The 16,992-nt window shown below is 49.0% G+C and overlaps 1 protein-coding gene across 4 annotated transcripts in view; it reads right to left on the bottom strand.

The window, feature by feature from the left end:
* Positions 1–1,580: 1,580 nt before the first annotated feature.
* The window catches only part of STS (steroid sulfatase), a 151,579-nt gene continuing 136,167 nt past the window's right edge, over positions 1,581–16,992 (bottom strand). For 3 of the 4 annotated variants that reach the window (XM_043895792.1, XM_043895794.1, XM_043895793.1), the window contains exons 9-10: positions 16,180–16,301; positions 1,581–5,119 (exon numbers count right to left, since the gene is read on the bottom strand). In XM_043895792.1, coding sequence (XP_043751727.1) covers positions 4,746–5,119; positions 16,180–16,301 — 496 coding nt within the window. In that variant the 3' untranslated portion in view covers positions 1,581–4,745. Of the gene's footprint in view, positions 5,120–15,412; positions 15,853–16,179; positions 16,302–16,992 lie in introns of those variants that run through there. The other variant, XM_043895795.1, reaches the window with a different exon arrangement.

Below are 16,992 nucleotides of genomic sequence, written 5' to 3' on the forward strand. Positions count from 1 at the left end.
TCCCCATTACTTAACGTCAAACATAGTAAACACCCCGCCAGGCTCCTCTGTCCATGGGATTCTCCAGGCAAGAACACTGGAGTGGGTTGCTATTTCCTTCTCCAGGGGAATCTTCCCGACCCTGGAATGGAACCCGGGTCTCCCTCATTTAGGCAGACTCTTGACCAGCCGAACACTCCGCACGCTTGCTGAACTGAGCCCCATGGAAAACCAAGCAGGAGAGAATTTTTAATTGCCAAGGAAAAGTTTATTTTCATTCCAAGTTAACATGACAATGAGGTTCTGGGAAACCTTCATAGATGCGATCACATCACAGATCGCATTGTTCAGACACGTGACAAATACTTTGCCTGTTTCTTCCGTGGATGTCCTTTAGGGCCTCCTGACATGTGTTCCCCTTCCTGAAGCCTTCATCACCTCTGATACATCGGTCATGATTGTGCTTTTCATGCAGCGTTTATGATGCTGTCAAATCATGCCTGTCAACAGGTCACTGTTAGCTTAAGCTTTTAACGTCTGTGAAATGCTAGAAATATATATTTTTTTTTCGGAAAGAATTTGTTGAAAGCTTCCAAACCCACAAAGAACAGGACATACAAGAGATCACACCAGTGGGGATTCAAATTTCCTGTTGTGCATTCCAAGCCAAACTTTCAGGTGCTAAGTGGTAATTATGATTATTACAAAGAAACTGGATTTTTCAAATACACTGAAACATAATGGAGATGTAAGTTATTTTGAGGCAAATACTTAAAAGCTCATTGTGAACCTGGAGGTAGATGTATCCTTTGTTGGCTGTTACCGGTGTACAGATTAAACAATCAATGCTATACAAAGCTGTGTGTTAACAACATCTGTAAAAGTCCTTCCACTGATTTCAGCCTCAAACACAATGTTCTGACATCATAAAATGTCTTGTATCCATGTGCATTGACCGTGTCCAACTCTAAGCAAATATGATCGTCTTAACACGTAAGTTGGTGCCAGTGGCTTTAGATATGTTTTGCGTGATAACCGCAATAATTCTAACACACTAGTAACATGCTCATGCATTCTGTCATGAGAGTATTGCCTAAAACAACATGACATGCTTTTGGCAAATTACTGGAATGAGAAATCTGAATTAAGAACCCTGCTTGCTTTCCAACTCTGAACCATTCCCAGGGAGGCGGAAGGAATCATTTGTCTTTCTTTAAGATGAAGAAAGATTTGCAATCTGAAATAACAGGCTCCTGGTTCATCCACCTCATTAGAACTCACGGAAATGCATTCCTTTTTTATAGGTGAGTAATATTCCGCTGTGTATATGTACCAAGTGAAGTAAGTCAGAAAGAGAAAGACAAAGACTGTACATGAACGCGTTTATATGGGACTTAGAAAGATGGTATCGATGAGCCTACATGCAGGGCAGCAAAGGAGACACAGATGTAAAGAACAGACTTTTGGACTCTGGGAGAAGGGGAGGGTGGGATGGTTTGCGAGGGCAGCGCTGAAACATGTATATTACCATATGTGAAACAGAGGACCAGGGCAAGTTCGATGCATGAAGCAGGGCACTCAAAGCCGGTACTCTGGGACAACCCAGAGGGATGGGGTGAGGAGGGAAGTGGGAGGGGGGTTCGGGATGGGGGATACATGGTCACCCGTGGCTGATTCATCGGGATGTATTGCAAAAACCACCACAATATGGTGAAGTCATTATCCTCCAACTGAAATAAATTAACTAATTTAAAAAAAAATTCTGAAATAGCAGACCGTAAGGAGGAGCTCGGGAGATGCTGTCGGAGCTTAGACGCTGTTCAGCGGGGACAAAGGCCCGAAGGCAGACAAAGACTGTCAGAGAGCCTGAGATGCGCTTACACACATTTTTCTCCAAAGTGCCCGGACAGCAGGGTCCATGCGTCCGGGGGTGGGGGGTGCAGAGTATTCCACTGACCCGCACTCCCGTGGGATCGAGAAAACCCCTGAGCCAAGAGCAGAGAGACGCTGAGACATGTTCGCTACAGAGATGAAAGAGGCCGTTGGACCACAGCTCCCGTGTACAGACGAGTGAACGAATCCACATCACGTCGCTGGAGCGCCTATACTGTCTGAAGGTCACCTAGGTATTCTCCACTCAGGGGAACTCTTTGCCCAGAAGGACCTGGTGCTCCAGACTTGGGAGCTCTCTCCAGCTGTGCCCCCTGTCTCCCAGTCTCCTCCGTGACCCCGTGAGGCCTCCTCCCTGCATTCTTGAGGTCGCAGGAAATGGAATTCAAACGGAAGCGTGCATGTCGCGACCGACTTGAGGCACAGATACTGCTTACCCGCAGGGTCAGGCCAACAAAACCCAAGGACGGGCATGGACCACCATTCTCTCGTCATGAAATTCGGCATCGAGATGTCACGGGTAGGTGTGCAAGAGCTCAAGATGTCATGGGTGTGGGCCGTGGACTGCTCATGTCTGATTGCTTGTGTCTTGTGGGTATGGGTGGTGGACTGCTCATGTCTGATTGCTAGTCTCTTCAGGGGTATGGGTCGTGGAGTGCTTATGTCTGATAGCACTTATGTCTTCGTGGGTATCTTCGTGGGTAGTGTCTTTGTGGGTATGGGTCATGGATTTATTATGTCTGATTGCTAGTCTCTTCATGGGTGTGGGCCATGGACTGCTTATGTCTGATTGCTTGTGTCTTCAATGGGTATGGGTCATGGACTGCTTATATCTGATGGCTTGTGTCTTCATGGGTATGGGTGGTGGACTGCTCATGTCTGATTGCTAGTCTCTTCATGGTATGGGTCGTGGAGTGCTTATATCTGATGGCTTGTGTCTTGTGGGTATGGGTGGTGGACTGCTCATGTCTGATTGCTAGTCTCTTCATGGGTATGGGTCGTGGACTGCTTATGTCTGATAGCACTTATGTCTTCGTGGGTATGTCTTCATGGGTAGTGTCTTCATGGGTATGGGTCGTGGACTGCTTATGTCTGATAGCACTTATGTCTTCGTGGGTATGTCTTCATGGGTAGTGTCTTCATGGGTATGGGTCGTGGACTGCTTATGTCTGATAGCACTTATGTCTTCGTGGGTATGTCTTCATGGGTAGTGTCTTCGTGGGTATGGGTCGTGGACTGCTCATGTCTGATAGCTTGTGTCTCCACGGGTGTGGGTCATGGATTGCTTATGTCTGTTTGCTAGTGTCTTTGTGGGTATGGGTCGTGGACTGCTTATGTCTGATTATTCGTGTCTTCACGGGCATGGGTCATGGACTCCTTATGTCTGACTGCTCGTGGCTTCATGGGTATGGGTCGTGGACTGCTCATGTCTGATTGCTAGTGTCTCCATGGGTATGGGTCATGGATTGCTTATGTCTGTTTGCTAGTGTCTTCATGGGTATGGGTCATGGATTGCTTATGTCTGTTTGCTAGTGTCTCCATGGGTATGGGTCATGGACTGCTTATGTCTGATTGCTAGTGCCTTCGTGGGTATGGGTCATGGACTGCTCATGTCTGATAGCTTGTGTCTCCATGGGTATGGGTCGTGGACTGCTTATGTCTGATTGCTAGTGCCTTCGTGGGTATGGGTCATGGACTGCTCATGTCTGATAGCTTGTGTCTCCATGGGTATGGGTCGTGGACTGCTTATGTCTGATTGCTTCTGTCTCCACGGGTGTGGGTCATGGATTGCTTATGTCTGATGGCTTGTGTCTTAATGGGCACGGGTCGTGGACCGCTTATATCTGATGGCTCGTGTCTTTGTGGGCATGGGTCATGGACTGCTTATGTCTCATAGCTTGTGTCTCCGCCACCCCAAACCCCCCACCCGTGTGAAATAGCATAATCTCACACAGCAATAATTCTGAATTCTGTTAGAGGGGATTTCTTGGACTGCAGAATCACTGAAGTAGGACTTTTAGTTCAGAAACGCCGTTCACCCAAGGGACAGCAGAAGCCAAACAGCGTGCTACAAATGACGGGCTGGAGACATACGGACCGGAGAGGTGTGTCTCAGCCTCGACCTTCCCTGACAGAGCTCACCAAAATGCACTCACACTAACCACATCTGTGAGCCTCTGTTGCCTCTCCTTCAACACTGATAAGCTTCTAAATATTGCAGACTTCTCGAAGAAAGACACATATCCATGCACAAACATGGATCGCATGAAGAGTACTTCATACGTATTTGCAAGTAACACTGACGGTAATCGCCTTTCAGTCACCAGAAGACGGCAACTTAACCATCATCCGTGATTGGGCAAGATGCCCTTTTACTCAGGGTAAAAAAGTGGCCCATGTTAGAGTTCAGTAAACACTTAACATTTGGTTGGCTCTCATGCGAGGCTCTCTAGGGGAAACCCTGGTGGCCAGGGCATCAAGTCATCTGTGGAGTAAGCGCCGCCTCCAGCCGTAGGTCACGCTGTCTGAGAGGCCAGCAGCTCATCTGTGCCCCTTCCTGCCCTCCAGCCGCACGGACGTTGGACACTCAATGCCCATTCGTCCGTCCACGTGAACAGTTGGCCTCGGAAGACGTAACTAACATGCATGTCTCTGTTTATTGCAAACGTTGATTTCCTCCCCCCCACCCCCCGGGGGGACAGGTGTGTGTGTGTGTGTGTGTGGAGGGGGGTCTTGAGGGAGCATCCAGGTGTGTGGGAAGGAGGGAGGCAGCCAGGGCTTCATTCCCCCAGTGTCGATCCTGGGCGCTCATCCCTGATGCTGCTGGCGGGGCGCCCCCTCCCCACCCCACGCACCCCCAGACGCTGCGATAACGGCTATGGTCTCCGTCTCCCGTCCTGCTTCTCCCGGTCGCACTTGCAGGACAGCCCTGATGACGAGCAGCAGAGCTGCAGCCACGGCTTCCAGATCACGTTCCCCAGGGACAGCTGGTTGGGGACGTCCTGCAGGGTCTGGACGTGGCGGGCCACCGCCTCCTGCATGGCCGCCAGGATCTCCTGGAACCGCGGCTCCGACGCCGGGGTTAACGGGTGTCTCTCCCGGGGGTCTCTGGAAATCTCAAACAGCAGGGGTGGGTCGTGGTAGGTGACATACTCCCCGCTGCATAAACACACCTGGGTGTGAAAGCATCCGTTGGAGCCCTCGGGGAAGAACTTGGGGGTGAAGAAAAAGGCTTTCCAGATGGACGTGCCTGTGAAGGGACAAGCACAGAAGCGGCTATGGTGGGGACAGGGTCATCAGAGTCACCCCAAAGACAGCGTGCACCGGAAAACCACCCTTCCGCTTCAAGAAGGCAGAGACTCAGTTACGGATGGACTGGATTTATCACACTTAAGACTCAAAAAAGAGTAAGCATCATAGCTAAAAGGAACAAAGAAAAAGCAAGAAAACATGCATTGTTATCTAACTGCCAAGGAGGAGAAGACAAAGCTTGATTAGGCAATAGCTGTTAAAATGCAAAAACTGATTTTTTTTGGACCTCGCCTCTAGGGGGAGCCCCAAAGCTGCAACCACTGAAGCCGTGGGCCCAAGAGCCCACAATGAGACAGGCCCCCGCAATGAGAAACCCACACAGCCCACTAGAGAAAGCCCCCGCACAGCAACAAAGACCCAGGGCAGCCAGAAATAAATAAAATTAAAAAGTTTAAAAAACGTAAGTTCTTTGTTCCATTTGTTGCTGTTCTTCAGTCGCTTGGGCGTGTCTGACTCTTTGCGACCCCACGGACTGCAGCACACCAGGCCTCTCTGTCCATCACCAACTCCCCGAGCTTGCTCAAACTCCTGTCCATTGAGTCGGTGATGCCATCCAAGCATCTCATCCTCTGTCACCCCCTTCTCCTGCCCTCAATCTTTCCCAGCATCAGGGTCTCTTCCAATGACTAAATAGCCAATATTAAAATTTCAGGAAAAAAAAATTGATTCACAAACAAATAATTGTGAAATGATTGATTTACTGTTTATCCTACGATGCTATGAGCTTCTGAGAGCTGGCTCTGATAGAGATCTAGAAACTCCTTTCTACCCCTTCTGGGTAGAAAAAGGTGGCAGAGTTAATGTGTATAAACCAAGTGGAATTAGGTTCAGACTGAAAATGTCCTTTTCCGCCTTATTCTTCCAGCTTTTTTAATAGAAAACCATAGAGACTGTCCCCCTAGAAAGCACCACACACCTACTTAATTCACTCTGATCATCTGTTTGTGTCATGGAAACGGTGGTTTTGTAATTGCATGTATTGAGTGCTCACCCACGGATTCAAATGCAAAATAATTTAATGGACAACGGAAGACAATTAACACGGGTGTCCACATTCTCCTCAAACACCCCCTGGCCCCAGACAGGCATATCCGAGGGTGAGTAAGGATAAATATTCCCTGAAGGAGGGCATGGCAACCCACTCCAGTATTCTCAGCTGGAGAATCTCATGGACAGATGATCCTGGTGGGCTACAGTCCATGGGGTCACACAGGATCTGACATGACTGGGCACACACACACACACAGGTTTAAGGACCAGTCAGTAAATAAATCTCAGGCATCCTCACAGGGAGCAGACAGGTAGCTAGGACAAGCGTAGAACTAAGAACTAACTTTTCTAAAAATTTTTTTGGTATGCCATCGAGGCGTCTGCCTTTATATCACCCAATCTGGATTTTTAAAACCTTCTTATAAAAAGATACATTGTGCATTCTCTGTATAATTTCTTGAGACCACTGTGGATCTGCTCAAATGCATTTTATTACACGTGCCAGGCTCCACTGTCCTCAGAGTTTTCTAGGCAAGAATATACTGGAGTGGGTTGAAATGCCCTCCTCCAGGGGATCTTCCTGACCCAGGGACTGAACCTGCATCTCTTGCCATCTCCTTCACTGGCAGGCAGATTCTTTACCACTGTGCCACCTGGGAAACCCTAGGTTTATAAGATATGAAGCCTTAGTTCAGGGTCTGTTGTGTTGTTCACCAGGAAACCAAGAACTGATAGTCAAAGGTGTCATTTCAACAGAAAGCAGGCACCTACTGTCACCTTGCATTTCTAATATGTCTATTTAATCCTGTTTTTCAAATTTATTTTGATGGTGCATTTCATCTGGGATTTCTCCATATACTACTAAAAAATTGTTGAGTTAAAAAAAAATTCTTTTGTTTATGGTTAAAATTCCAGTGTACTCTGAAAAGGGTTGTTTTCTGTCTCTGTCACAGATAAATATTTTGACCACCACGGAATCTTAAACTCGGCTACAATTGAGATCCAATGACTAGAGAGAGGAATTAAACTTTACAGTGAGAACACAGGGAAACTACAGGCAGCATTTTTTCAAAAACAAAAGTATTCTACGTAGTGATGGGAACAATAATTTGAATTCGGTTTAAATGATGCGTTAAAATTTAAGAGAAACTGAAAGTCGCTCGGTCGTGTCTGACTCTTTGCGACCCAATGGACTACACACAGGCCATAAAATTCTCCAGGCCAGAATACTGGAGTGGGTAACCTTTCCTTTCTCCAGGGGGTCTTCCCAACCCAGGGATCGAAGCCAGGTCTCCCGCATTGCAGGCAGATTCTTTACCAGCTGAGCCACAAGGGAAGCCCAAAATTTAAGAGAGTTATAGTTAAGCCACAAAGATGTTAGTGACTTATTACAGTTGCAGACGGTAAAGAATCTGCCTGCCGTGAGGGAGACCTGGGTTCAACCTCTAGGTTGGGAAGATCCCCTGGAGGAGGAAATGGCAACCCACTCCCGTATTCTTGCTGGGAGAATCCCATGGACAAAGGAGCCTGGCAGGCTACAGTCCACGGGGTCACACAGAGTTGGACACGACTGAGCACCTAACACTTTCACAGGTTAAAAAAAAAAAAAAAGTGACTCACTTTCTTTTCATTCACAAGAAAAGAAAGCTTCTGGTCCTTTGACAAAGTGGCAAATAGAATTTAACTGAGAACAGCCTGACTCCTGAGCTGGATCCCGAATTCAGCACTTTCCAAGCTTCAAATAAGCTGTGGTGCTCTGAGATTCCCTGGGGCTCTGAGGGGCGTGTAAAGCCCAGAACAGGCACCGCTGTCGTGATCACAGTCACTTTCAGGGACTCGGCCACAAGAAAGAGTCCCGAGGTCCCCTGGCAGACAAGCCTCGAGAATGAGCACTCGGGGTCCCCAGGAACAAACAGGGGGACGATGCAAAGCCCACTGGGCTGTCCACGGAGGCATCAGAAGAACATTCTGCAGATTAAAGATGCTTAATCCCTCCTAACAGATGCCAGTCTGCTTTGCAAACCACATCCCCTTTCATGCAAGGATTCTTGTGGGTCTAGACCATGTCCTGGGGACACATCCTTTGTTCTGAGCTTGGAACAGGGGTATTGTCTTGCTGGCTCATTGAATACAATCCGCACTGCCAGGAGACTCTTTACCTTCTGGGCCACCAAGGGAACCCCTCTTTGAATGTAAAGCTGCCAGCAATCTAAGGAGACCACTGCTTTCCCGCTGGTCTTCAACCTGTGACCACTGCAATACAAGTCTTAAGACACTTTTTTCCACCCCCACCACCTTCAGCATTCTTAAAGAACACGAACAACAACATTGAAAGGGCTTCCACACACTGGCTCTTAATTTATCACTCAGATGTAGATGGCCCTTGATGAATGCGGTTTAACTGCCTGTCTTGGCAAGATTAATTTTGTCTGCGTGGGGGACTCTGGGTCTGTATCATAGCAGCCAAATATAGTCATTTGGGGGTTGAGGTCTTAGCAGCGTTTCCCACTACAAGCTGCCACCTTGGAGTGCTTCAAGAGGCGTTGCAGGACTTCCCTGGCGGCTCAGTGGTAAAGACTCCACCTGCCAAGGCCGGGGACACGGGTTGGATCCCTGATCTGGGAAGATTCCCACGTGCCTCGGGGCAACCAAGCCCGGTAGCCGCAACTTCTGAGGCCACGTGCTGCAGCTACTGAGGCCCACACACCCAAAAGCCTGTGCTCCCCAAGAGAAAAGCGGGCACCTAAACAAGAGAGCAGCCCTTGCAGCAAAGAAGACCCAGCACAGACAAAAAATAAAGAAAATAAAATTATCTTTAAAAGAAGCATTTCAAAGACGTCTCTGTTTCCCCCAACTGTGAGCCACCCATACCGTCCCCTGGGACCCTGAGCTGACCCCCTCAGTAATCTTGATGTCATCTACTGAACGTGTTACAGGGAAGGGCGGGCTTCGATTCCTCCTTGCATCTGTTTCTTTGCCTTTAACCTTTGCTCTCCATTGCTCTGATTATTCTACTCATTCATTGGAAGGACTGTTGCTGAAGCTGAAGCTCCAACACTTTGGCTACCTAAAGCAAAGAGCCACCTCATTGGAAAAGACCCTGATGCTGGGAAAGACTGAAGGCAGGAGGAGATGGGGACGACAGAGGATGAGATGGTTGGATGGCATCATCGACTTGATGGACATGAGTTTGAACAAGCTTCGGGAGATGGTGAAGGACAGGGAAGCCTGGCGTGCCGCAGTCCATGGGGTCACAAAGAGTCGGACACGACTGAGCGACTGAACTGAACTGAACTGATGTTAGTTCAGCCTCAGTCTGCAATACGCTGTAGCTGACCTTTCAGATTTAACTTCTGATCTTCAGATAAAGAAGGGTATCCAACCAAGACCCACTGGAATGATTAGTGAAGACAAAAACCAGCTCAGCCTGGCTTATGCCGTTTAATTCCTAAGACAAAAGTAGCTCTAATTAGAACGTTCTCTCTTCTACCCACTCCCGTATCCTTGCCTGGAGAATCCCCTGGACAGAGGAGCCTGGCGGGTTACAATCCATGGGGTCACAAAGAGTTGGAGACGACTTAACTGCAGCAGCTACTTTACAGACTTATATTCATCTTCTCAGAACTCTGCCCCAGAATACCAGAGCCAAAAACATTTACCAGTCTCTTAAGACACATTTGACCATAAAATCCAGTTGTCATTACATTGACTTTATACTAACATGGATGGCTAAGTCAAAACTTAAAGCCACACTTTTTGGATACACGCTGAACAGGATATTTAAGCTCAAAATTCCCATCATCACGTAATCAAAGTCATCCGCGTTCTAATAATGCTTTTTGTGAGTGCTTCTAAAACGTAATGGGAATAATGATCTCAGATGATGATCAAGTTAAGCCATTCAATGCGCTGAGACAACTAAATTACAGAATCATTAGAATTATAGAATTATTCAATTATAGAGAAGACATTGTACATAAAAGCTGAAAGGGATTCACGTTTTAAAAGAGGAGACAGTGTTCTGGCTCTAATGTTTTGGAAAAATGAGCTTTTAACAAGTCTGGAATTGTAATAAGTAGTGAAAGTGTCACTAGCTCAGTCATGTCCGACTCTTTGCGACCCCGTGGGCTGTAGCCCGCCAGGTTCCTCTGTCCATGGGGATTCTCCAGGCAAGAATACTGAAGTGGGTTGCTATTTCCCTCTCCATGGGGATCTTCCTGACTCTGGGATCCAACCCAGGTCTCCTGCATTGCAGGCAGAGTCTTTACCGTCTGAGCTGCCAGGGAAGCCCATATACATCATCCTTTTTAAAACCAGTGCTCACTCTTAGGGGAAAAAAAAAAAATGAAGAATTCTCATCACATCAATGTGCTAAGACAACCAAGTTACAGAATCATTAGAATTATAGAATTGTTCAATTATTATAGAGAAGACATTGTATATAAAAGCCGATAGGGATTCATATTTTAAGAGTAGAAACAGCATTCTGGCCCTAATATTCAATTATAGAGAAGACATTGTATATAAAAGCTGAAAGGGATTCATGTTTTAGAAGAGTAGAAACAGCATTCTGGCTGTAATGCTTTGGAAAAAATAAGTATTTAACAAGGCAATGAAAGTGTCAGTCGCTCAGTTGTGTCCAATTCTTTGCAACCCCATGGACTGCAGCCCACCAGGCTCCTCTGTCCATGGGATTCTCCAGGCCGGAATACTGGACTGGGGTGCCATTCCCTTCTCCAGGGGGATCTTCCCGACCCAGGGATCGAACGCAGGTCTCCTGCATTATAGGTGAACCCTTCACTGTCTGAGCCACCAGGGCAATGTAAGGCATCCAACCTCATCAAGGCAAACATGAGTTGGATCTCCCCAGCGCTGCCGCTCCATTCTAGTAGACGGGTTCCAGTGTCCTGCTGGAAAGCTGCGGCTTCTCTGAGCGAGGAACACGGTCGACATCTGCTGTGTTGGCCAGTTGCCATGGTGTAGACACTCCCAAGGCTGACTTCCAGGTAGGAACGTGTCCCCCGCAAGCTGGTGAGATTCCTCAGCCATCCGGGGCTGGCTCCAGCTCACTGCGGCCCTGGCCCTATATTTAGAAACCCTGATCCTAAATGTCTCTCTCCTTTTCTAACCAGGTATCTGGAACTCAAGATACTTTGGAGCTCAAGGTAGCAATACTCTAGCCTCTAAGAATTACAGAAAGCATCCTCCAGGTGGTGATGACCACAGTCTGCTACAAGCATAGATCTCAGAAGACGCAAGCCCATCTCTTCTAAACAGTACTAGTTCAACATCTGTGAATTGCCCACACTCTCCTACTAACATGGATCTGAGATGATCCAAGTGACGTCCTCCAACTAGGACTGGTTTAAGTTCTATGCTAACCCACAGTCTCTTGCTGATACAGATCTGAAAGTGAAAACACAGCGGGACCTTAAGGTCCTCAGCCTGCCTTTTGTCTGTGGAAAGCCTTGTGCCAAAGAATAACTTTAGTCAGTAGAAGTGAGAACAGGCAGAGACCAAGGAAGACAGTCCCAGGAGACCAAATAATGACAGTGTAGTTATGCAGTAAATTCAAGCAAATTCAAGGAAAGCTCAAAGGGTTTATGGAGAAGGGAATGGCAACCCACTCCAGTATTCCTGCCGGGAGAATCTCATGGACAGAGGAGCGTGGCGGGCTACAGTCCATGGGGTGGCAAAGAGTCGGACACGAATGAAGTGACTGAGTGCCAAAGGCTATATAGATAATATTCTGAGCCAGGTTTCATGAGCTGTTTTATAGATACTGAAGTCCCCACCAGGGGGAAGACGTTAACTCCATGACGACCAGACTACAGCCATGCCCTAACCTGCCCTAATTCCCAGAACTGGCCTCTAAGAAATGGAAACCAATCAACCCTGGGACTGAAGACTGTGCTCTGTTCTGCTAGGTCATCTCAGCCCTGTCTGACCCTTGGCGACCCCCTGGACTGTAGCCCTCCAAACTTCTCTGTCCGTGGCATTCTCCAGGCAAGAATCCTGGAGGGGGCTGCCATGCCCTCCTCCAGGGGATCTCCCCCACCTAGGGCTCGAACCCACGTCTCTTATGCGTCCTGCATTGGCAGGTGGGTTATTTACTGCTAGCACCACTGGCGCTAGTGGGACTGAAAGATGAGCTGTACTGAAAAGAATCAAGATGGTACTGATCAGACCACCCACGATCAGTTTCAAGATGACCGGCAGGGCTGACTGTGCTGTTTCTGCAAGGAACCGCCCCTCCCTCTGTCTATAAAAGCTTTTACATTCTGACTGTCGGGGGGAGGGGGGAGCAAGGAGTCAGCCTTTGGACATATGTCCACTCCCCCTCTGGCTAAGAGCATCCCAAATAAAGCAAACTCTTCCTTCCCACCACCCTGCCCTCTTCAGGGGCTTTTGGGCGTCCAGCAGCCAGACCCCACTTTCGGTTACGAGATGATCTAAGCCTTCTCTTCCAACGAGGACTCACGCAGTACTAGTAATCCTCACGGGCAAGGGACACTTCCTGAAACAAGTCTGCATTCCCGGCTGTTTGCCCAGCCGGCAGCACCCGCCGTCACCTAAGAGGCCAGCAGCTCCCGGGCAGAGAACTCAGTATATTTTGCCCACCTACAGGTGTCCAGTCCAGCCTAGCAGGGGGCCACGTGGTAGATGCTCAGTAAATACGTGTAGAACAAATAAGCAGACACGGATACTGAGCAAACAGCTCCAGGGAGACCCGAGGGACAGCCACAGCGGCCACGATCCCCAAAGGAGATGAGAGACGGATTAAAAAAAAAGAAACCCATGATTTCCTCAGACCGGTTGACTAGATGGATGATTCCCGCATCGAAAGACTTGTCATTTTCCCTCCTCTGTCGCTGCCTCGAGGCAGAAAGACAGTGATGAGCTGCATAACAGGAAATGTCCCTTGTGTCTGTCTTAGCAGCAAATCTGATCCCCGGGCCTGCTGCCTCTCAGCATCTGGGTCTGTTTTTCTCTCACTGACCCCTATTTTCTGCCCCTTCCTGTTTATTCCTCCACATAACTGTGTTTCCCCAGCCCCTGAGCCGATATGTTCCTTCCGGCCCCTGTAAGTGGAGGCGGCTGGCTTTACTTATATGCAATTCGGCAAGGTTCAGGACGCAACGCCATCCGTCTTTAAACAGCCAAGAGCCCCGGAAACTTGGTTCTCTACGGTTCTTTCGGGCTCGGCATAAAAGGAAGCGGGAACGTGGACACACTGCTACGTTTAAGACGCATAACTGACAAGGACCTACTGAATAGCATGGACAATTCCACTCAGTATTATGCAGCAAGCTACATGGGGAAAGCATGTGAAAAAGAACAGATACGTGTATATGCGTCACTGAATCATTTGGCTGAATACCGGAAGCTAAGGTAACACTGTTCATCAAGTATACCTCAACATGAAACAAAAAGCAAAAAAAAAAAAAAAAAACGGAGATGGGGAGGACCATATCTCTCATTTATGAGATGGCTCAGATTTAAAATAAATGGTTGGATGGCATCACCAATTCAATGGACATGAGTCTGAGTAGACTCCAGGGGTTGGTGATGGACAGGGAGGCCTGGCGTGCTGCAGTCCATGGGGTCGCAAAGAAATCGGACACGACTGAGTGACTGAACTGAACTGAACTGACTCAGATTTAAATGCTGCCAGCTGTCTAGTCTCACCAAGTCATGTCCGACTCTTTGCGACCCCATGGACTGCAGCCCGCCAGGCTCCTCTGTCCCTGGGATTTCCCAGGCAAGTGTACTGGAGTGGGTTGTCATTTTTCCTCCTCCAAAAACGCTGCCAATTAACCTAAAAAAGAGACAGCGTGCCTATGGACGTTAGGAGGGATGGACACATGGATGAGTTAGGTAAATAGGGTCCTTCCAAGCCTAGAATTGTGGGCATGTGGTTTTGCTACATTCGTCTTCCAGAAGTTGACACAAGGAAGTCATACAGATTTAAAGTAGGAAATCTTCCAGAAGTTATCTCAGGGAACTCTTCCAGATTTAAAGTATAAACTTTCCAGGGTAAACCTGGTCTGATTTCTATGGACAAAGGAAGGGTCACAATCTCCCACTTGAAAAATAATGGAACAGCTGCTCTGTAAATGCTGTAAATGCTGTAAACATCGGCTGGGTGACGAGGATGGGGTCAGGACTGCACTGAAATCTGGTATGAGAATCCCCTGAACTTAAGAATGAGCCATCAGCTGGCAGTGTGGTGACAAGATGCTCTGGGAGAATCTCGCATCTGGGAGCAGAACCCAAAACATGCTAGAGAAAAAGGGAGCTTCATTCCCTCTCTCAAGAGGCACCTGAGAGTCTAAATCAGCATCGACCTCTAAGATATACAACAGGGGTATAATAGGTGCTGGGTTCCCACAGATGCCTAGGCATCTCAGTGATGGTTTTGCTTCAGTCACTGTCGCGTCCGACTCTCTGTGACCCCACGGACTGCAGCACGCCAGGCCTCCCCGTCCATCACCTACTCCCAGAGTCTGCTCAAACTCATGTCCATCAAGTCAGTGATGCCATCCAACCGTCTCATCCTCTGCCGTCCCCTTCTCCTCCCGCCTTCAATCTTTCCCAGCATCAGGGCCTTTTCTAAAGAGTCAGTTCTTTGCATCACGTGTCCACGGTACTGGAGCTTCAGCTTCAGCATCAAGTCCTTCCAATGAATCTTCAGGGCCGACTTCCTTCAGGATGGACTGGTTGGATCTCCTTGGGCTGTAATTTTATGTTTGCGTGTATGAAAACCAGATGCGGGACTATCACTACACGTATGATCCTCGCTTGGCTCCGCCTGGTCCTTCAGGCTTGTTAGAAACGCACCCGTTGGGACTTCCCTGGTGGTTTAGTGGTTAAAAATCTGCCTGGCCATGCAGGAGACGCAGGTTTGATCACTGGTCTGGGAAGATCCCACTTGCCGTGGAACAACTGAACCTGTGTGCCTCAGCTATTGAGCCTCTGCTCGACAGCCAAGGAGCCACAATTATTGAGCCCACGGGCCGCAACCAGTGAAGCCTGAGCGCCCTACAGCCGGTGCTCTGCAAGAAGAGAACCCACTGCAATCAGAAGCCTGCAAACTGTGAGCGGAGCGTGGCCCCTGCTCGCCGAAACTAGGGAACGCCCCCGCAAAGCAACAGCGACCCAGCGCCACCAAAAACACATACCTGAACAAAGAAGAATTTTTTTTTTTTTTAAAGAAGAATTTTTAATAAAAGGAAATGTACTTTTCTATCTGCTGTCGGCAGACCCCAAAGTATCCAGTACATCTTGTCACTGACACAGACATAAAACACACCTGGTCTGGAAACCACGATGCTGTCAACGCATCTGAGCGTTGTCTTAAACATCTATGGCTAGCAGACACACACAGAGAATCTGTGACCGAGCAGATCGACAGATCGGCGGGTCGTGACCCGCCCGCTGCCTATGAGGCTCAGCGGACAAGGTCAGCTTGTTAAAGCCACCCAGCACCGGTGCAAAGCTAGAAGACCGCAGGCAGGGGAGATGGCATTTCAGGGGCATCGCGGGAGGTGGGTAAGCATTAGCCAGGAAGGAATAGAAAGTCGCTCTCAGCAGAGGGAACCGCCATCAGGGACAGGCCATGCCAGAGCAGAGGGGCTGTTGGGCAGAAACTCAGACGGAAGGTCGGACCAGGAGACGCAGCTGGCGGAGCAGCAAGAAAGGAGCTTCAGAACCCTGCCGATCACCTGGCGCGTCCTCTGTCCCCACAGGAGGAAGGAGCCAGCAAGCACTGGCATAGAGCTGGGTGACCGCCCTGGTCTGCCGAGACAAGCGGGCTAACCAGCAGGCTCGAGAGAAGAAAGTAGGGAGAGGAGGAAGGGAAAACCAAACCAAGCGTCTCTGGAGGGGATCTCGCGAGAGCAATGCCCTCTTGCGGTTTTCTTCTCTTCCCCTGCCCCTCTCTGATGCCACGCAGCCCTCGAGGCAAGGCAGGGAAGGATACCCGGGAGGAGAGCCGCGTCTACTCACCGTTGGGGGGGTTCCAGCGGACGGCGTTCAGCTGGGAGTTGCAGTAGTGGAAGAGAAACTCATGCTCCGACCGCTGGGTCTGCCCCTGCAGCAAGGGCATCAGGTCCCGGCCGTCGATGATCCTGGGGGGTGGAGCAGGCGGGGCGTCAGGTGGCCACGTCCGCCGGGAGGGCTCAGACACCCTGGCGACCGGGCTGCCCCTCAGTGCACGAAGGCGAGATGGGGCTACAACGTGGCCGTTCTGCAAGGAACGCTGAGAACACCGACTGGCCATCCCCGGGCGTCGTAGGCCGTGTTAGGGAGGCAGGTCAGCTCTGCTCAGGCGTGAACTAACTCCACCCTCAAAGCAACACTGTGAGTGGGGACCAGCGTCACCCTGGGATCATGATACAGAGACACACGGTGATTCGCCCAATGTCAAGAGTGTCACACGTCCATGGGGCGGACCCACTCACGGGCATATACTCCGAAAAAAATCCCTAATTCAAAAAGACACAGGCACCCTAGTCTTCACCACAATACTACTCACAATAGCCAGGATGTGCAAGCAACCCAGATGTCCATCGACAGAAGAACTGATAAAGAAGATGCGCTACATATATACAATGGAATATTACTCAGCCATGGAAAAGAACAAAAGTGCATCATGTACAGAGATGTGGACAGACCCAGTGTCTGTCATACAGAGTGAAGTAAGTCAGAAAGAGAAAAACACTGTATATGAAGGCACATATACGGAAGCGAGAAGGATGGTACTGGTGAGCCTATGTGCAAAGCGGAAACAGAGGTGCAGATGTAGAGACCAGACGTGCG

This window comes from Cervus elaphus, chromosome X, assembly GCF_910594005.1.
Source record: "Cervus elaphus chromosome X, mCerEla1.1, whole genome shotgun sequence".
NCBI lineage: Eukaryota > Metazoa > Chordata > Mammalia > Artiodactyla > Cervidae > Cervus > Cervus elaphus.